The sequence below is a fragment of the Cydia amplana genome, chromosome 24 (genome assembly GCF_948474715.1).
Source record: "Cydia amplana chromosome 24, ilCydAmpl1.1, whole genome shotgun sequence".
NCBI lineage: Eukaryota > Metazoa > Arthropoda > Insecta > Lepidoptera > Tortricidae > Cydia > Cydia amplana.
The window spans coordinates 8395142-8417139 of NC_086092.1; the positions used below are offsets into that span (position 1 = coordinate 8395142).

The 21998-nt window shown below is 40.7% G+C and overlaps 2 protein-coding genes across 2 annotated transcripts; both read left to right on the forward strand.

Moving 5' to 3' along the window:
• The first annotated feature begins 745 nt into the window (after positions 1 to 745).
• LOC134659333 (nascent polypeptide-associated complex subunit alpha) lies at positions 746 to 7531 on the forward strand. The gene is made up of 6 exons (XM_063514999.1): positions 746 to 832; positions 1713 to 1868; positions 3410 to 3531; positions 3969 to 4187; positions 5029 to 5190; positions 7383 to 7531. Exons 2-6 carry the CDS (start codon positions 1751 to 1753, stop codon positions 7395 to 7397), a joined length of 636 nt encoding a protein of 211 aa, XP_063371069.1. The 5' UTR covers positions 746 to 832; positions 1713 to 1750; the 3' UTR covers positions 7398 to 7531.
• A 9080-nt stretch (positions 7532 to 16611) lies between these two features.
• Positions 16612 to 20163, forward strand: LOC134659078 (uncharacterized; the record flags this gene model as incomplete). Its single annotated transcript, XM_063514684.1, has 1 exon — positions 16612 to 20163. A coding segment is annotated over exon 1 (3552 nt), but the record flags the coding sequence as incomplete, so codon positions are not given.
• Positions 20164 to 21998: the final 1835 nt, after the last annotated feature.

The window sequence follows — 21998 nt, forward strand, 5'->3', positions numbered from 1 at the left end:
CCCATAGAAAATTTGAATTTCGCGCCTTTTTTTACTGACAAGATTTGATTGACCAGCTATACCAACCCATACTATAAAAGCGGCCAAGTGCGAGTCGGACTCGCCCATGAAGGGTTCCGTATTTAGGCGATTTATGACGTATAAAAAAAAACTACTTACTAGATCTCGTTCAAACCAATTTTCGGTGGAAGTTTACACGGTAATGTACATCATATATTTTTTTTAGTTTTATCATTCTCTTATTTTAGAAGTTACAGGGGGGGGGGACACATTTTACCACTTTGGAAGTGTCTCTCGCGCAAACTATTCAGTTTAGAAAAAAATGATATTAGAAACCTCAATATCATTTTTGAAGACCTATCCATAGATACCCCACACGTATGGGTTTGATGAAAAAAAAATTTTTGAGTTTCAGTTCGAAGTATGGGGAACCCCAAAATTTATTGTTTTTTTCTATTTTTGTGTGAAAATCTTAATGCGGTTTACAGAATACATCTACTTAACAAGTTTCAACAGTATAGTTCTTATAGTTTCGGAGAAAAGTGGCTGTGACATACGGACGGACAGACAGATGGACAGACGGACAGACGGACAGACAGACAGACAGACAGACAGACATGACGAATCTATAAGGGTTCCGTTTTTTGCCATTTGGCTACGGAACCCTAAAAATGTGACTTAGGCAGCAAAAACGTGACTTTTAGGGAAACGAAACGTAACTTATGACTCCAGAGCCCTGGCAACACTGGTTCTGTCACTCCCTCTTGGGCCTCTTGTCATTTGTCACGACGGGTAGATATCGCCTGTGAAACGAAAAATTTCTTGTAGAAAGGTAAATAATCCAAGAATTTTGAAGAAATCATTCATGGAAGATGTGAATTGATAATGTTGAGTGTATGAAAGTGTTATGAAGGCTCGAGAAACTGTGTTATTTCAGTGATAAGTGTTTTCGGTGCAGCACCCAGGGCTTTTACAAAGGCGGCATTAGGACCTCTACAAAATCGATACTTTTCATTGTTTGTGATAAATATACTTTCAGCTGCTGCGCAACTACTGTATATTTTAAATCGCTTATTATCCGATACTCAAAGTAAATGCGCTTTTCCATCTTTCTCAAAAAATCTGAAATTACAGGAGTTTTTTAAGTCTCATGGAATTTCGGCTAAATTTGCATTATAATTGCGATTTTTTCCGGTATTTACGTCATTTTACATCATGGTTCAGTGTCTATTGATATGCATTCTTGTTAAACATTTTAAATCATTCCAGTCTCAAGTTTTTCGATGGATGAATATCATACATCTCGTATATCAAGTATCAAAGGTTAAAAATAACACTGAAGTGATCCTTTTCACCCTATATTTGAGTTGATTTTTATTTAACTTTTTAATCTCTTATTTTAAAATTTACAAACTCTCAGGCTAGCCAAATAACCCTTGTTTGTGTAATTCGTAAACATCCAAAATACTGGACATACCTAACCTCTTTTTGCATTCTTTCTCTGTTTTGTGTACAATCTTACAGTAAAAGTAAAAGATAAGTTGAAAATTTAAGTGGTTTTTTGGCCTAGGTACATTAGGAAGTTCACATTTGCATATTTTTTTGAAGGAAGGCCTTTGCCCAACAGTGGGACACCGAATAGTCTAATCAAATAAAAAAAACTTTAAAAAAAATTGATCTATCACCATAACCAAACAGCGTTTTTTTTTTAGGAATTACCTAGGCAAAGATAACCGCCAAACAGAACACAATGCCGGAACTCACCGAGCTGGACAAGGCCACCGCCTCCATGACTGAGAAGAGGAAGGAGGAGACGGCCTCATCAGACTCCGACTCTGACGACACCATCCCGGAGCTGGAAGATGCTGGTAAGAAACTTTGATGGGAGTTCTGTTGTTTCCCATAAAGTTCTAAGTCATAATGTATTGTTTGTCATATTATCATTAGGCTTAAAAAAGAAACCGTTAACTTTTCAGGGTTTTCATAAGGTTATCCTATAGATAGGTAAGGTTTGCTTTATGGCAATCCTGAAATTATGACTATCGAAAATGCCGGGCAAACAATACATTGACTTAAAACTTTTTGGGAAATAATACATATCCACTTTGATGATATTGATAAACAAAAAGACTTGAAAAAATAAACAAAAAGTTAGTTATTTTCCCGTTTATTATTCATAATAAATAAAAAAATAAAAAAGTTCAACCTCTAATTTATTTCTAAATTAAGACATGTTTTCTAATATTTAGCGAGATTAAAAATATTCGGTGATCTCTCAGTGTTTGGGCGTTTTCTAAAATAAATATTGAAAACCCGATTCTCACGGATCCTGGTGTGTTTGGATTCTTTCAACTCAGAATCACTAGCATATTCAATCCTGATGATAAAAAAATGTCCCAAAAATTTATATGAAAATTGTACATTCCACTACGTCACGTCCATACAAGTGAAAATTTTTCTCATAATAAAACTTGACGTAATGGAATGGACATTTTGGGACATCTTTTTTTAATGGAAGGGTGGAGAGTGCTGTCGATTCTGAGTGGAGTGAGCCCAAGATTGTCCAGATTTGAAAGAATTAGGTTTTCGATATTTATTTTAGAAAAAGCCCGTTTACATGGCTGGGGTGGCCAGTGGAATGTCTGGGAACTCTTCACTCTGCCACAAATTAAAGTGTCCTGATCATAGTGTCAGTAACCTGGTAATTTTTGAAGTGAAACTCAGCCGTAATTAAAAAAATTATACCTCCATATAACGTCACTCGATATAACGTTTCACTCCCTATAACGTCGACATTTTTGCTTCTAGTTGGTTTTTTTTTTTCCCCTGGCTTACTCCCTGCAGTTTTGCCCAGGGTGAATTTGCCAATGTCGGTGTTGACTTTCACACGTGAGGAGAATGTTCGGTATAATAATTTTGTATTTTTGGAAGGATGTAGTTGGGAAACCCTAAAAACAAATAAAGTAGTTGTAGTAGTAGTTCTAGTTGGTTTACTTCAATATTAATTTCTCTCTATAACGTCAAGAAGTGTCCGGTCCCTTGAGTGTTGCTATATAGAGTTTACACCACAGAACATATTAAAGAGGTTAGAATGACTATCGCGCGCAGTTAGTATTGGAACATTTGGAACCGGTGTCGCCGCTCATTCCTCTCCACATTTACTAACACTCGCGCAACGGTAGTAAAAACTTGTGTGCGTGGTGAATGGATACGCCTCCTTTAGACAGATTTGATGTCTGGCTTCTTAATCTGAAGGTTATTGTGGGACAAAAGGCATGTTTACTTTGTTTTTCGGTCAGCGCGGGCGAGTAGCATGCGAGCGTTTGCTCAAAACCGGCGGCGACCCGTACCCTGCTCGCATCGCTATTCTAACTTGTTCTGTGGTTTACACTGTACATTAATTTTTCAGGAGCACCCGGCACCGGTGGAATCTCAAACCCGATCGCTGGCATCGACATCATCTCCAAAGCCAAGCAGTCCCGAGGAGAGAAGAAGGCCCGCAAAATAATGAGCAAACTTGGTCTTAAGCCTGTAAGATTATATTAATGTTCTATTATTTGGCACCGATAATATAAAATAGTTGTCACAAACACAGAGATAAAGGTTTCTAACACACTTTCCTCTGTTTGGCATCTAAGACGCGCCTTATACTTAATTTTAAAAGATCTGTCCTTTTGAGAGACAACTTTTGTTTATCTATGAGTGTTTGGCCATACAGTTTGCAAGTCATAATGTATTGTTTGTCATATTATCATTAGTCATAAAACTGAAATCATTAACTTTTCAGTATTTTCGTAAGGTTATCCTATAGATATGTTAGGTTTGTTTTATGGCAATCCCGAAAAGTGACGAGTTTCTGAACCAAATGAATTATGACCAACGAAAATGCGGGCAAACAATACATTATGACTTAAAACTTTTTGGGAAACAATAGAGACCCTACTTGACCCGTCATTACTTTTCCTCAGGTATCAGGAGTAAACAGGGTGACCATCCGCAAATCCAAGAACATTCTGTTCGTGATCAACTCCCCGGACGTGTACAAGAACCCCCACTCGGACACGTACATCGTGTTCGGAGAGGCCAAGATCGAGGATCTGAGCCAGCAGGCCACCATGGCTGCCGCAGAGAGGTTCAAGGCACCGGAGAGCGCTGCTGCGGGCACGGACAGTGCTAGCGCTGGCACGGTGAGTTGCAATGCACTTTCTGGGCCAATGTGCATTATAAATACATATTCAACTAAAATACTAATACCAACGCGCAATTGAGAACTGCCAACTATAGATGGTCAAGCAGATCTTGTCAGTAGAAAAAGGCGGCAAATTTGAATTTCGCGCCTTTTTCTACTGCAAGATTTGCTGCCAGCTATATCTAAAGGCTTGGCCAAACACACGGCGCGACGCAGCGCCGCGTGATGCCTGTTCAAACAGGGCGCGTGCGGATCGCGCTCTCAACACGCCCTCATCGCGCGCGCGAACGCGGCGCGGCCGCGCGCCACCGCTCGCTGCCTAACGTCCGATCCGACTGATGTGACCCAGCGCGAGGCGGCGGCCCGCCGCGTCCGCGTGGCGCAGCGCTGCGCACGCGCCGCGTGGACGCAAGGGGCCACGCGGCGCGGGGCGCGACAGAAGCGGGGCGTGATACCGGCGGGACGCAGTCTGTTTGACGTCGGTAACCTGTCAGCATGTGCCGCGGTCGCGCGGCGCGACCGCGGCACTGCGTCGCGCCGTGTGTTTGGCCAGGCCTTTAGGCATTGTAAAGGAACATGTCCATACTTGTTAGGAGAGCCTTTTTTTTTTAATTTTTACGTTATGCTGTGTAGTTCAACGTCGTAGTTAGAGAGCAAATTCGTTTTTATTATTATTATTTATCCCTGTAAACGCCACACTTGTACATAATACAGATCTTTATTGGTAAAAGCAATTTTAATTGTATTTTTCGTGTGCAGTAAACCCGTTAGCTACCTGCCCATGTATCCCGAGACCAATTATTTCTGTTCCTAATATTGTTTCTTCTATTCCATTGCAGACAGTAGCACCGATCGCCGAGGAAGAGGACGAGGAAGGCATCGACGAATCCGGCGTGGATGAAAAGGACGTGGAGATAGTGATGTCTCAGGCCAACGTCAGTCGGGCTAGAGCGGTGCGGGCGCTGCGGAACAACCAGTCCGACATCGTCAACGCCATCATGGTGAGTTTAACACAGGGGACGAGAGGGACGGGGAGATAGTGATGTCTCAGGCCAACGTCAGTCGGGCTAGAGCGGTGCGGGCGCTGCGGAACAACCAGTCCGACATCGTCAACGCCATCATGGTGAGTTTAACACAGGGGACGAGAGGGACGGGGAGATAGTGATGTCTCAGGCCAACGTCAGTCGGGCTAGAGCGGTGCGGGCGCTGCGGAACAACCAGTCCGACATCGTCAACGCCATCATGGTGAGTTTAACACAGGGGACGAGAGGGACGGGGAGATAGTGATGTCTCAGGCCAACGTCAGTCGGGCTAGAGCGGTGCGGGCGCTGCGGAACAACCAGTCCGACATCGTCAACGCCATCATGGTGAGTTTAACACAGGGGACGAGAGGGACGGGGAGATAGTGATGTCTCAGGCCAACGTCAGTCGGGCTAGAGCGGTGCGGGCGCTGCGGAACAACCAGTCCGACATCGTCAACGCCATCATGGTGAGTTTAACACAGGGGACGAGAGGGACGGGGAGATAGTGATGTCTCAGGCCAACGTCAGTCGGGCTAGAGCGGTGCGGGCGCTGCGGAACAACCAGTCCGACATCGTCAACGCCATCATGGTGAGTTTAACACAGGGGACGAGAGGGACGGGGAGATAGTGATGTCTCAGGCCAACGTCAGTCGGGCTAGAGCGGTGCGGGCGCTGCGGAACAACCAGTCCGACATCGTCAACGCCATCATGGTGAGTTTAACACAGGGGACGAGAGGGACTGGGAGATAGTGATGTCTCAGGCCAACGTCAGTCGGGCTAGAGCGGTGCGGGCGCTGCGGAACAACGCCATCATGGTGAGTTTAACCTTTTGGACGCCAGTGACAGATATACCTGCACCGTACCGTAGGTCCAACGCCAAAGACGGATTAATCCGTCACAGACAACAGCAACATAGACGTACGTGAATAAAATAATTCCAAACATGGTAACTACTGGGATTTTTTTTTCCAGTGGTTGCCAGTGGTAAAAGGTGGGATAAAAATTCCCAGTAGTTACCACTGGTAAGAACTTGGTGGTAGCATGAATAGTCTTGGTGGTAGCTTGGTGGTGGCATTATTGTCGAGGTTCGGAAGTAGCTACTTGCTGGCTGAGGATTCGTTTTAAACGGACGACCTTGGGAGTCCGTTTAATTGAATCCGAAGCCAGCAAGTAGCCTTCCAGCCGAGTCATATATAGTGCTTTTCTCAAAAATGGTGCAAGAAATAGAAATGTTTTACAGAAGCAACGTTCTAATTTTTACAGAAAAAAGTAAAACCATTAAAAAGATTTGCTTTGCCACCTTTAAAAAAAAATAGAAGTGTATTTTTCTGCTGAAAATACGCCAACCTATTTGAGACACCTAAATAGTCGCGGTACCAACATTATAATAATAAGTACTAATTATCTGTTTGGCTGTTTAATGGACCCATGCCTTCATTTTATATGGCCATTTCAACTTTTAAAAAGTTTGGAACTCGTTAAATAATGGAATTTGTATGCGACATTGCAGTCCCGAAATCGAGACTGCAATGTTTTTAACTTTTTAATTTTTTGAATGACCATAAACTACGCACTTCGCGACCTATTTTTTTACCGGCAACGTCGACTTTGCCGTCCATTTTTGAGAAAATTTATATTACTGTCTAATCCTCTAAGTTTGTTTCATTTGTCATGTTCAATAGTCTTTTATATGTAAAGTTCGTTACTCTTCTCTGATATTTTTCACTGTAGCTATAATATGGTGTAGTTTGTAATATTTCCGCTAAATTGTAAAACATGCTGTGTACACTTGTTTTGGATCTCGTGCTAGATTTAAGCCATAATGTGCAATTGTATTACCCATGATATTGTACGATGTCTGTTTAGTGTACCTAATAAAGTAAAAAAAAAAATCACCGACACACCCTAAGTTGGTCCAAAAAATGGACTTTTTCGTGGTTTGCGAGATATTTGAACTTTTCTTTCTTTTTTAAAACATTTCTGAGTTTATTTAAGATTGTTAACAAATTATACATAAACCTTCCTCTTGAGTCACTCTATCTATTAAAAAAATCTATTTAAAGATCTAAGCATACAGGGACAGACAGACAGCGGGAAGTGACTTTGTTTTATACTATTTAGTGATTGTTTGATATTCACATGATATTAACATGTTATTTTTTCTGTTACAGGAGCTGACGATGTAGAGTCACAATATAATTAACTTCTAGTTGTAAGTCCGGTCAGCGGCGGTCCAGCCGCATTGTTAAATCCAAACCGACAGTTGATACACGGGATTGTATATAGGCTATTTACTGAAATAAACTAACATTACATGTAATTTGCTGTTTATTTATTACTTATTACATTACTTTTGCCCGATGATGATGATGATGATGATGAAACTATTATCATGCCCTTTGTTCTTCCTATTATCTCCATACCAAATATATATTTCTCTGATTTCTATGGATTCGCTGACGCAAAATTTCTTTCACAGCACCAATTCGGAAAAGGGCTTTTTATTCCCTGCAATGAGGGATCAAATTTAATTGGCACTTTTCGTCCCTGGGCTTGTGCACAAATCACGCGAGGTTCGACAGGGGAGGTCACGAAATAAAAAACCGGCCAAGTGCGAGTCGGACTCGCGCACGGAGGGTTCCGCACCATCAACAAAAATAGAGCAAAACAAGCAAAAAAACTGTCACCCATCCAAGTACTGACCCCGCCCGACGTTGCTTAACTTCGGTAAAAAATCACGTTTGTTGTATGGGAGCCCCACTTAAATCTTTATTTTATTCTGTTTTTAGTATTTGTTGTTATAGCGGCAACAGAAATACATCATCTGTGAAAATTTCAACTGTCTAGGTATCACGGTTCGTGAGATACAGCCTGGTGACGGACGGACGGACGGAAGGACAGCGGAGCCTTAGTAATAGGGTCCCGTTTTTACCCTTTGGGTACGGAACCCTGAAAATCACGACAGATCACGTTGGGGGTGGGGGGTATGAGGAGACCTCGCGTGTATTTTTCAACAGTGAACGAAACTAAGAAAAGATACTAAAAGGCGGCATCGTCAAACAGCGGTCTTGACATCACTACGAGAACCGGCAACACTGGGAGCAGCATGATGACGTCTGTCATCTAGAGATCGGTTTTTGCGCGTGATCAGCGTCGCGTATTACCTAAGTCCCTAACTCTCATGTATTGTGATTCTCTAATAAATATTGTTATAAATGGTGCTCTGGTGTTTTTACCCTTACAGCTTCAGAAGTGCGATAGTGGATTCCCGCCTACTACGATATAATTTGTCGAAATTGACATTACGAAATTTACCGCGCGTAGTCCTTCCTTGTTTCATTGTTCTGATCGTTAATCTGATTGTAATGAGTAAATGCACCAACACCACTCATCAGTTAGGGACTTAAATATACAAAGTCCAAGATTGGTGTCAAAATCATACCTACAAGAATAGCCTACAAAACTAACCTGTGCCGGCTATTGGCTGGCGTATCGTACCTTTGCCGTGTGTTTTGTGTGTTTTGTGTTTGATTTCAGATACCTATTTCAGTTTATGTACATCAATGATCATGACTGTCAAAAATAATACATATTGACAGTGTAATAAGGCTGCTGGCATGTATGTATATTACAATATTCACAGCAGAAGATCACAAGATATAAGCTGACAGATACCATTAGGTACTCTTGAATTTTGATATTGGTATGAATAAAATAAATCCTTGGGATTACAGAGTAACTCAGGTAAAAGTTAACTCAGGTAAGAAGTCTGTGTTGATCCAACACCTAACAATGCTCCGGGCCCTCCGGGGCCATAGTGGTAAATATTCACTGCCTCACTTATATGTTGTGTTATTTTTGTAATCTATGTGCTTTCAGATACATAACATAATGTGATTAAGTATGTCTACATGACATATTAACAAAATGCTATGATCATTTTCTAAAGTTTGTGTCGTGGTGAAATTTACATTCAAGTAAAAAGCATACAAAACAAGTTTGGTAATGTAAACTTAGCCTTGATTGATACTATATGTATGTTGGTATTATGCTTTCATGATTAACAATGAGTGCTATTTAATACTTTATCCTTTCAGTCAAATTAAAATAGATTACAAGTTTTCAAAAACACTGGAATATTGGTTACAACAACGATAAGGAGAAATTACTTGCTGTTTCACATGTGTGTGTGTGTGATATTACACATGCTTATTGCAACTGAAATAATGCTTTGTTGGTATGTTTTTGGTTTGTGTAATTTCCAGAAATTTGACAGCAATGATTCTTGAATTGAACGACCATACCGTCGTTGAACGCACTAGAGTGACTATCGGGTCAGGCCTCTATAATGTGCCTGGATGGACATGGATAATATTTCAAAGTTAGTTGGTTATGGATGCCAGGTATAATATGTCCAAGTGTTCAACTAATTCATTATATGGAGAAAATATGTTGATACTTAATCTCTGATGTCATGGAGAATGAGGTATTTATTTAGAAATAAAATGCTTGTTCATGTTGTACATGTATACTAACGGTTAGTATGTGTTACATTGACTGTGGGTTGGTAAAGTGCGCTTTGTGAATAAGCGAAAGGTGACAGTTATTTGTAGCTGGTTAGTATTGTCTGTGACAAAACTAGTCGCTCCATGTTTCCGGAGCCTCCTCGGACTGAATATTTTAAAAGACAGTTCATATCACATATAACCTCCTGCATCTTTGCAATTAACATTAAGCTGCAGACATACTGATAAATAAGGCAGTAAATCATTTGAGATGTTGAGAAAATTTCTGTCTGTACATATTATAGATTGGTTCTATGTATGAAAAATCTTATGAATGTTCATATACAAATTAATTGCATACAGCTTATAGTATGTTGTGGTTGTTGTTTTCTTCATTGGGATGTTGGTTTAAGTTTGCATTGCAAATATTTTTCACAAAATGTCATGTTATAAAATGAACCAAAGACATATATTTAAACAGACTTACCAAACTAATGAAAGTTATTGGCATGACATTGTCAAGTGTTTGAGTTATTGACAATGATAATCATTTGTGTTCTAACAGTATGTTTCAGATGCATTTCCTTATAACAAAACTTTATTGTTGGTGAAGTTTTGACTATAATTTTATAATAGGTACTTGCACCGATGAAGTATGATTACAGGTGTTTCCAAGGTTTAATCCTGTCAAAGAGATGGACATATTGAACAAGATATTTACTGAGCTGAGTATGACACTGGTAAAGCAGGTTGTTGCTAATGGTAAGCGAGGTAAATACTTTCAGGAGTCAATATGGATATTGACGGTCTACATGATACATGTCTTTTACATACAAGTGCGACTGGACTCTAAACGTTCCAGTCCGATAAGTGTTTTATGGGTGAATATTAAACGAAGGTAAATAGCTTGGTTAAAGCTTTCCAAATAACTATGTTAACCCATTCACTGCTAATGAACATTGACCGAAGAATATCATGTCACGAGCTACTGTTTGAAGTTATTGACGGTTTTTGTCTGAACTTGTAGTGTGTTATGGTACCGTTTGCATTAATAAACAGTACACTTTTATTACTTCTGGGTTTCATAAATCAGAAGTTATAAATAATAATATGTTTCACAAATTTTGTGGGTTCACTAAGTATGTATTTCATTGATTTGAAAAATGCATAAATTGTGGTTTATTATGTTATGAACTCATTTATCTTACAATGTGTGCTTGCATGGCACATTTAACAAAATTATTTAGTTTTGTGCAGGTATAAGTTAACCTGGATGATGATGTGTTGAGTTATCTACACATAAAATGCACATGCACAGCTGGAGAAAATCAACCATGTGTTACTGCTGTTCTTGGGATTGGAAGCTTTATGGTTTAAGCATATGTGCCATGATTTGACTGATTGATCATTATCAATATACACTTCATGATGGTTGAAAAATACAATTTGTGAAACCTCGATAAGGCGAACCTGGGTAAGAGAGGAACCTCGATAACATGAACTTCTGTTCAGGCTCTACTGTAGTTCAATGTTGGTATAGTAAGAGTGTTGCCTTTATTTAGGGGCACGGAAGAGGCAAGCCAAGTTGCACATGATCATTTACAATTGGTTGCATAGTAGCAACTGCTTATTATTTTATATTTCCCATGTTAAGGGCAAATGCTGTTATTTCAGGTACCGTTTTCAGATTAAGAACTGACTACGAGTATATTCTCAGGTTAGGAACTGAGATATAATTTTATGAGACACTCGGATTGAGAACTGAGTGATTATTTTATTTATATTACTTACTCTCGAGTTCGGAATCGAGTTGTGATTTTGTTTTATCCCAGATTTAGAACTGGGTTACTGTTGTCATACTTATGTGTTTTGTTAACAGGTTTGCCGACTAAAATAAACACATTGTGCTTGATTAATTTTATTAGACACTCGGATTGAGAACTGAGTGATTATTTTATTTATATTACTTACTCTCGAGTTTGGAATCGAGTTGTGATTTTGTTTATCCCAGATTTAGAACTGGGTTACTGTTGTCATACTTATGTGTTTTGTTAACAGGTTTGGCGACTAAAATAAACACGTTGTGCTTGATTAATTTTATTAGACACTCTGATTGAGAACTGAGTGATTATTTTATTTATATTACTTACTCTCGAGTTTGGAATCGAGTTGTGATTTTGTTTTATCCCAGATTTAGAACTGGGGTACTGTTGTCATACTTATGTGTTTTGTTAACAGGTTTGGCGACTAAAATAAACACATTGTGCTTGATTAATTTTATTAGACACTCGGATTGAGAACTGAGTGATTATTTTATTTATATTACTTACTCTCGAGTTTGGAATCGAGTTGTGATTTTGTTTTATCCCAGATTTAGAACTGGGTTACTGTTGTCATACTTATGTGTTTTGTTAACGGGTTTGCCGACTAAAATAAACACATTGTGCTTGATTAATTTTATTAGACACTCGGATTGAGAACTGAGTGATTATTTTATTTATATTACTTACTCTCTTCAATGTCTGCTATAGAGCTTTAATTATTATGTGCTCTTTAAGAAGGGCTGTTACTTTAGTCTTGGCAAGGGATGCTATCCTTAATAGGCTACTTCCTGGCGCCGGTAATCGCAACAGAGGCTTTAAGGAGCGGCCTGTTGCTTGTCACTATCCTTGAGAGGGTGGTTGTTGCTGATATTTGCAGTGTAGGCCTTAAGAGGTGGACCATTGCATGTGATATAAGACTATCCTTCAGGGGATGGTTGTTACTGGTATTTGCGGTGTAGGCCTTAAGAGGCGGACCATTGCATGTGATATAAGACATCCTTAAGAGGATGGTTGTTACTGGTATTTGCAGTGTAGGCCTTAAGAGGTGGACCATTGCATGTGATATAAGACTATCCTTCAGGGGATGGTTGTTACTGGTATTTGCGGTGTAGGCCTTAAGAGGCGGACCATTGCATGTGATATAGACTATCCTTGGGAGGATGGTTGTTACTGGTATTTGCAGTGTAGGCTTTAAGAAGCGGACCATTGCATGTGATATAAGACTATCCTTCAGAGGATGGTTGTTACAGGTATTTGCAGTGTAGGCCTTAAGAGGCGGACCATTGCATGTGATATAAGACTTTCCTTAAGAGGATGGTTGTTACTGGTATTTGCAGTGTAGGCTTTAAGAGGCGGACCATTGCATGTGATATAGACTATCCTTGGGAGGATGGTTGTTACTGGTATTTGCAGTGTAGGCTTTAAGAGGCGGACCATTGCATGTGATATAAGACTATCCTTAAGAGGATGGTTGTTTACTGGTATTTGCAGTGTAGGCTTTAAGAGGCGGACCATTGCATTCCTTAAGAGGATGGTTGTTTACTGGTATTTGCAGTGTAGGCTTTAAGAGGCGGACCATTGCATGTCATATAAGACTATCTTTAAGAGGATGGTTGTTACTGGTGTTTGCAGTGTAGGCCTTAAGAGGCGGACCATTGCATGTGATATGATATTATCCTTAAGAGGACCATTATTTCTACTACCGATGAATGTTTTATCTATATCGTATCGTACTATTTGTTGTTGACCTTGAGAGGTTGGCTTGAGACCTTGTTTACAAAAGGATATTTTAATGACCTTAAGACTGATGATCTCAAGGTTACCTTGAAAGGGTTGCTTGCATTATACCTTCTAGGGATCGCTGGCGAAGTACCGGATCCAGTAGAGTTGGAGGGAGTGCCTGTTCGAAATACCCAGTTGGAGCGAGTGCGTGCACCGGGCTCCGTGACAACCTTATCGTGAAGGGCCGACTTCTACGGTCGTTGCGCCTACAAGGGCAGTGGTGTCCTAGCCTAGGCAGCTCCGCACATGCATGAGACGTGTCCCATGTTAGCCTCTCACGAGTTGTACGCATTTTTGTGCGTGCATGCGAGGGAGTCTTACATCCTACAACGGAGAAGCCAATTGTGAGTTTGTTCCAAGTCTTTGCTTTTAAAACGACACAAATAGTCATTGTTACGTTAAGCGGTCAGTATGAACGCACCGCTCAATGGAAGGTTTGGGTTAGCTGCATGGGTATACATGCTAGAAATTTATCAAAATCTAATAAATCCTTCAAAGTTATATGACGTTATTCACAAGAAAATAATTAATGTTAGATGGTGTTACAAAAAAAGGGGGTGGTTTATCTACCTGCCGCTAGATGTCACGCTCATCGCAATATTTTATTATTTTGCATAATTAATTAATTGGTATTTATATCCTCTTGGTGTCATATGCACGTGAATTAAGCCTTTTGTGTATTTCAAGCAAGTGCTGAGCAGACTTGCATATCCTAACACCTCTCATACCACGGATTATTTGGTACCTAGCCTGGTCATGCTTTCTTACATTTGGTTCAGTCGGCTTAAGCCCTTACTCCAATTCGACTGAAATAGAACTAAATATCTTGGTGTAAGTTGACAATAACGAAATAGACCGTTTCAACGGAACTCGAGTCGAATTATTCAAAAGGACCAAGGCTTGTATATCGGCTGAGCGTAAAAGGTGCTTGTTCAATTCGCAGAATATTGAACTGGTGGAGGCTACATCCACCTGGTGAAGACCCAGCTTGCTGCGACTGCGTTGGCTGTGGCAGACTTCAGTGGCTGCACTGATGACAGTGACCTGCGGGGCGCTGGTCGGGTCAGGCGATGGCCGAGCTAAAAGGCGGCATCGTCAAACAGCGGTCTTGACATCACTACGAGAACCGGCAACACTGGGAGCAGCATGATGACGTCTGTCATCTAGAGATCGGTTTTTGCGCGTGATCAGCGTCGCGTATTACCTAAGTCCCTAACTCTCATATATTGTGATTCTCTAATAAATATTGTTATAAATGGTGCTCTGGTGTTTTTACCCTTACAATACCTACCACATCATGAGTAGATACTTTTTCTCGGTTTCGTCAAAAAGTAGCCGAAAACACCTCGCGTGATTTGTGCACAACCCCCCTGCTAGGAGGGATCAAAGCAATATTATACTACTCTTTGGAACAAAGTGAGACTTGTTCTAGCCTCGTAAGTCCCCGTGTACTTGTACAAGTACAAATTAAATTCGAGTTGTGCTCATATACAAATAAAGTTTCAAATTCAAAAGCGCTAAAATTGCCCTGGGACCGAGGCTAGGAGACAATTTTATAGCTAAAATAATATTTTTAAATAAATGCCATCTTGGGCGTAACACTTAAATCCCTCACTACGCTGAGAATTCAGAAATCCTTCGCTTCGTTTAGGATTCAATTTGTACCGTGTTTCAACAAGCCAACTTCCTATTTACTGCGTTTTATACTATATCTCAAACAGTGTTTTACTTTTCTGGCAACACTGAAGAAAAGTTTGTCAATATTAAATTGTCAAAAGTCCTGTCATAAAATTTGTGCTCGTAGGCCTCGTAGCAAATTTTTAGAAATAAACAAACAGTATCTTTGCAAGTTTGCAGACGGAATCTATTTACTACGTGCTTTTTTTAAAGAGATAGTTGCAAGAAACATACGTACATATAGCACGAACGTTGCGCCACAGCATTATAAGCATTTATAAGACGGCAAATAAGGATTAACTTACTGCAATGCAAGCTTTGGGGTATATGGTATATTTTGTTATTGCTTAAATATTTTATTTATTTTCATTCTTAAACATAAGTCATACGTTTCGTAGTGGATCTTTAGCTTCGCCGTTTATAGTGTACAATTTATTAAAAACAAGGGTGAAAGTGGTACTTTGATTTAAAGTAGTGTACCTGGGTAAATAAAACAAATAGGAATTTCTTTATTATTACCAGAGATCGGCGGGGGTGAACTATTTTCCTTATAATAAGACGTAAGATATGGACATGTAAAATTATAAGGTAAATAGCTCACCCCCGCCGATCTCTGATTATTGCTGATCCTGGAAACAGCAAACCTAACAAATTCAAATCAATTAGTTTTGTTTTATACCGATGATATTTAGTGTGAAGAAAAATATAAATCTAAACATAATATAACAACAATCTTATTTTGAAATGACATGCTCAACTTAAAAACATGAAACTTGGCATTAACATGTTTATAACTATGTATGGTACTAGTTTTCATTGATATAAATTGTAATACAAATAAAATAGAGGTTTTACATACAAAACTATGTCAGCTATGGCAAATTTGGTTATATTTTAGTTGAATGTTCATGTGATATATCAATATCACATTATCTCAGTGTTTTTTTTTTTTAAATGAGAGTGTAACTTTATATTGGATTTTATGATACCAGTAAGATAATCCAAAAATTCAAAATAACGCAAACATACAACATACAGACAGACTCGGCGGGGGACTTTCTTTTATAAGATGTATAGATTTACTTATGCTAGGTCTAATAAGTCTAATAATAAGTGTTGTCTTTTCAGGTAAATGAAACCATGCAAAAGCCAAGTCATGGGTAGGTCATCTAACCCATTAATATCTAGATAAGTCAGTCAGTCAAATTCTAGATAATTGGCTGCACAAGATTAATCTACAGTCCATTTAAATCACAAATAACTTCTTAACAGGGTTTTTCTGAAATTAATTTGGAAACCAACCAGCACAACGCATTTTCAATGTCTGTAACAGCATTGATAAACAAGAAATAAACTGCGTTGCAACATGGAATCAAGCAGAAAACAGCACACTTGATGTGAAAGTGGAGTTTTCTAAACTAGATTACTCTGCTCTTCATTCACTTATAACTTCTCTTCCTCAGCTTGAAGGCATTGGCTCATCTGGTATTAATCTGTCAGCTCCCAGCGGCTCATATTTGAGCCAGAACGCTTATGGGTGACGTCATATCGTGGGAAACGACAGGTTAAAGAAGAGTTTTCTGGAGAAGAGTGCTTTAAATTCCTTAGCCACCATGAATTCTCCCCCTAATAATGCCATTGAAGACACACTCGCTATTAAAGTAGAGTTTGCAGATCAAGATTGGTCTACAGTCCCTTCAACTCCTAAAATTGTTTTGTGCAAACAGGAAAATATTTCAGCCTACTTGAAAAAGGAAAGCGATATAGGAAAGTTGATATCAGAACTATCAGAAGCGTTTTCAATAGCAGTACAAAGTATTGCAGTAAATGAGGGAACTAATCATATTAAGACTGAGAACTCTAGTTCCGTAGGAGAGAGTCCCTCTGGACTAGAAACAGTTTCTGAATCATCAAGGGCAGCCTCTATAAGGGAAACCAATGAAGTTACATCACAAAAAGCGACAGTAGCACAGTGTACAGTCCCTTCCTCTTCTGCAAACAGAAAAATTAAGAAGGAAAATGCCTCGGGGATTTCAATGGCTGCTAGTTCAGAGAATTTGATACCACATGCACCGGCAAAGAAGAATGTTCAAACTCCCAAACTATCTCATGCTATAGGGAAAAAAACTGTTTTCCCTAACTGTAAAGTCCAGTTAACAACAGCTTCAAGAAAAAAGAGAGCCAAGCTAATGGCTCATGGGATTCCTGAACAGATAGCCACTAACCTGTGCGTATTGCCCTTGCCTGATATTCTTGCGAGGATACCCTCATTAAAAGCGGAGTACCCATATATACCAGCTGAACAGATATCCAAACAGGTATTGCTATTGCAGACCCCTGCAGTTAATGCTCCGAAGACCGAAATCGACGTAGATAAACCTAACCCCATCGACACTGCATCTTTGCGCGTAGGAATTCGGAACTCTGAACCCATGAATAAAGAACAAATGACAAAGGTCCATCGTCATCTGATTCTAGCTATCGCTGAACAGTGGAAGGACGGCGGTGGGCCAGAATTTTTGGAATTTAAGCACATGGACGCCTGGATCATGGTAACTTGCGTAGATCAGCGTAGTAAAGCTTGGCTCTTAGATGAATTACAGTATCTAGAGCCCTGGCCGGATGCGCAACTCTCGATTGTGCCAGAGCGAAAATTGCCGAAACTAAATACAGCAAAAATTATGGCGTTCATCCCCGAGTCAGAGGCAACTTCTGTCCAAGAAGCTCTGGAACTTCTCAAAGCACAGAATAAGGGTCTCAACACTGAGCAATGGACGCTAGTTGATAAGAAGTTAGAAAGTGGGAAGAATTGGACTGTAATATTCATCATTGACGAGGCATCGCTTAAGACACTGAAAGCCCAGGAGTGTCGGGCTGCTATAGGCTTTACAACAATGAATTTTCAAATCATTCCAGAATCACCCCCAACGATAGGTTATATAAAACATATGCTTCAAGATGCCAAAAACAGGATTGAAGAAATGAAACAAAAGAGACTTTCTGATAGAAGATCTAGATGGGGCCGATGGGATGAGCCGCCAGGCATACTCGAACTACAGACGATGTTAGAAGCTAAGAACAGGAATACAGTTCAACCGATCACCAAGGACTTACGCCGAAGGGAAGAGACTTCAACGTCAGCTACAGCTCAAGTCTTTAGTGCCCCTACTACGGTTGCCCTGGACAGAAATGTAACAGGAGGCATTACAGTAATACAACAAAACTTTCCTGCATTACCAGCTCCAGGTAATCTCGGTGGATTCACAAATGGAAGAAATCCACATATGATGCCTCATAGTATGGAAATTCCAGGCTTTGATATCCCAAATGCGGCTGCTCTAGGTCGAATTGGGACAGGAGGTGTTACAATCACAGTACCACAGCAAAATGTCTTTACTGCAGGAAGCGAAGTAGGAACTAATCTCGGCGCATTTTCTGGCCAGGTAACTGGAAGAAATCCAAATATGGTGTCTCATAGTATGGAAATACCAGGCTTTGGTGTGCCCAATGCGACTACCCTGAGTGGTATTGGAACAGGAGGAGTCAGAGTACCACAGCAAAATGGCTTTACTGTAGGAAGCGAAATAGGAACTAACCTAAACGCATTATCTGCCCAGGTAACTGGAAGAAATCTAACTATGATGCCTCCTAATACGGTAATTCCAGGCTTCGGTGTTCCCAATGCAGCTACCATGGGAGTAAGCAGGACAGGAGGCATCGCAGGAACACAACAAAATGTCTTTTCCGCTCCCACTAGCGGCGCTAGCCAAACGCAAGAAATGGACTACTTTCTAGGCCCTGGTGGAGGCTCGCAGTTTGTTCAGAATCAAACGATGAGTCAAAACTCTGTCAACTATGGTGGCATGCCATTAGGCCAAAACATGAGTATAGGAGTAGGGGATGCAGCTTATCAACAGAATATAGCCCTTGCAACGATGTACCCATACTCAAATCCACCGTACTATATGAATTGTTACCAAGATTCCCAAGCTGCGATGTCTATGGTTAGCCAGGATAGTGGTCAGCAAGGCCCAGTCGCTCAAATATCGAGGAACAATAATGTATCCGAAAGGAGCAGGGACTCCAGTCCAACTAAAGAACTTTCTGAAGAGGGATACAGATCCTGGATCATGGAGGAAACCAAAAGATTTGCATCAAGTTTGGAAGACCACAGCTCGTTTGCCTCTACAGGAGCATTGTCACCAACACCATCACCACCACCACCACCAGTTATAAGCAATTATTGTGCCCCAATGGACCAAGATCCTGATCGCGAGTCTCCATTTCATCAGGATAGTAGGGCAACATACCAAGACATGCATTCAAGATCATATATGGAACGGCTATCTCCTCAAGCTAGGGATAGAGACTCTCCTAATCATAGAAGGCGTTCGTATGATCGAGATAGTATTTCAGGATTCGATAGGCGACAGTCGCCTCAAGGTGAGAGTGATAGAGAATCGGATATGGAGGATTATGAAAGTTACAAAAGAAGCCAGAGCATTAGAGAAAGAAAAGAGTTACAGGTCAGACCCTCAAATGAGCTTAGATCGCCGGAGAGACGAAGTGGTTGTAGACCCCAAAATACCGAGGACTCGGAAAGCTATGAAAGTAGCTGGCGTAGTACGGAGAAGAGGAGCAATCGGGACGTACCTTCAAGACCAAATAGGGGATCGCCGCAACCAAGGAGTGATTATGTAGACAGAGAGATTATGGACACTATATGGAGCAGTATAGAGGAAAGGAGTGATCAGGGCAGAGCCTTAAGACCAGACAGAAGGTCACCGCAACCAAGGATAGATAGACCCTGGAATATCGAGGGCTCTGAGTCTGAAACCAATGAAAGGACCTGGAGTAGTAGAGAGAAAAGAGATGATTTAGATGGATCTTTAAGACCCGAAAGAAGATCACCACAACCAATGAAAGATTATATACTCCGGAATATCGAAGGCTCTGAAAATAATAAAAGGAGCCGGTGGAGTAGAGAGGACACAGATACTTTGAACAAATCCTTGAAATCCGAAAGATTACAACCAATGAATGATTATAGGCTCCGGAATATTGAAGACTCAGAAACTAATGAAAGGAACCGGAGTAGTAGGGAGGAAAAAGATCTGGACATATCCTTAAGACCCGATAGACAATCACCGCAACGAAGGATAGATAATAATAGACCCCGGAATATCGAGGGCTCTGAAACCAATCAAAGGAGCCAGATTAATAGAGAGGAAAGAGATGTTTTGGACAAATACCTGAGACCTAATAGAAAATCACCACAACCAATGAAAGATTATACACCCCGGAATATTGAAAGCTATGAAACCAATGAAAGGAGCCGGAGTAGTAGAGGTGAAAGAGATGTTTTGGACAAATCCCTGAGACCCGATAGACAATCACCGCAACAAAGGATAGATAATAGACCCCGAAATATCGAGTGCTCTCAAACTAACGAAAACAGCCGGAGTAGTAGAGAGGATAGAGATGATCTCAACAGATCTGATAGAAGATCACCGCAACCAAGAATAGATAATAGGCCCTGGGATATCGAGAAATCTGAAACCAATGAAAGGAGTATTAGGGAGGAAAAAGATCTGGACAGACCCCTAAGACCTGATAGAAAATCACCGCAACCAAGGATTGATAATAGGCCCCGGAATATCGAGGACTGTAAAACTCATGAAACGAGCCGGAGAAGGGAGAAAGAGGGTGTTCGGGAGAGATCTCCAAGACCATATAGAAGACCACCTCAACCAATGAGAGATAACAGATCCCGGATTATTGAAAACCATGAAGCGATTCGAATTAGAAGGGAAAGGTTAATCGATCGGAACAGACCAAGGTTAAATAGCCCACCTCCAGTAAGAGGCGGTTTTAGACGCGAGGATATTCAGGACTCTCGCGCTAGGTTCCAAGATAGGAGGCGAGAAGGCCCAGGAACTTCGAACAGGGGAGTTCAGAGGCCGAGAGACAGGGATGGACGTGGTCGAGACAGGTCCCCAGTCCCGTCGAGATCAACAGCAAAACCGCGAGAAATCCGGAGGCCCGATATGCGGCCGCGGCGGTAGTCACACAGCATCGGCAGCGTGCTCATGTAAGTTAATAAGTTTATTCACTTGTTATAGTTTTCTTTTACATTTTTAGCAAACTAAACAAGGTAGGTACCATTGATAAACATTTTAGCAGGTAACTTTGTTTCAGTGTTAACCTGAAAAGTTGTATTGGAGTTTGGAGAGCACGGAGCAAATCAGTCGAGCACATCCACCTCCAGGGACAGATCTCCGAGATGGCCGTCATGTATTCTACTTGGTTTTTATAAGTCGGACTTGGAGGATACAACTAAACGGAGTAGCCATTCCCCTCTGTCGAAAATAGGCGGCCAACGGTCATACACAATGTATGGACTGACGTTTATCTGACATGGCTATTTTTACGTTACGCATACATTTGACGTTCCCCTCCCCCGCAAAAATCGGCAGACTGTTTTGTACAGAAAATTACAGACATGGCGTCTCCGTTTGATTATATCCTCCAAGAAGTCGGAGGAAGTCGAAGTTTGTTAAAAGCCGTACGACTGAAACTGACTGAATCAATGTTTGTCACTGTCACGTCGCATTAACACTAGAATAGCTCATCTAGTGCCTTGGAAAGGTGAGAACAGGATGCTGATAGTATAGTGCTTGTCCGCCGAACGACAGACTTCCAACGGCAGCGCTCTCAGATGCTTCTTTCGTTAGAAAGAGCGGCAAACAGCGATTATAATATTTATAATAGAAGCCTTTCGTTATAAAGTACGCGACGCATAGATTAAAATAAATATGAAAGTTTAATTTTGATAGTTTATTTGTGTAAATTTTTCCTCTTCCGCCTTTTTCTCTCTACTTAGGTAATTTGTATCACTGGACCGACAGCCGCGGGCTTAAAACCCCTTCCACTCTCGTGCGCGAATCGCAGCGCGAACATGCGAATGCGAGTCTTAATATAGCCCAAGCCATATGCCTCT

Excerpts from the sequence above, each read along its gene's own strand:
- LOC134659333 (XM_063514999.1), top strand. The coding sequence starts at position 1,751 with ATGCCGGAACTCACCGAGCTGGACAAGGCCACCGCCTCCATGACTGAG. Across the intron at positions 1,869-3,409 it reads CCCGGAGCTGGAAGATGCTG|GAGCACCCGGCACCGGTGGA; the intron begins GTAAGAAACTTT and ends TTAATTTTTCAG. Across the intron at positions 4,188-5,028 it reads ACAGTGCTAGCGCTGGCACG|ACAGTAGCACCGATCGCCGA; the intron begins GTGAGTTGCAAT and ends ATTCCATTGCAG.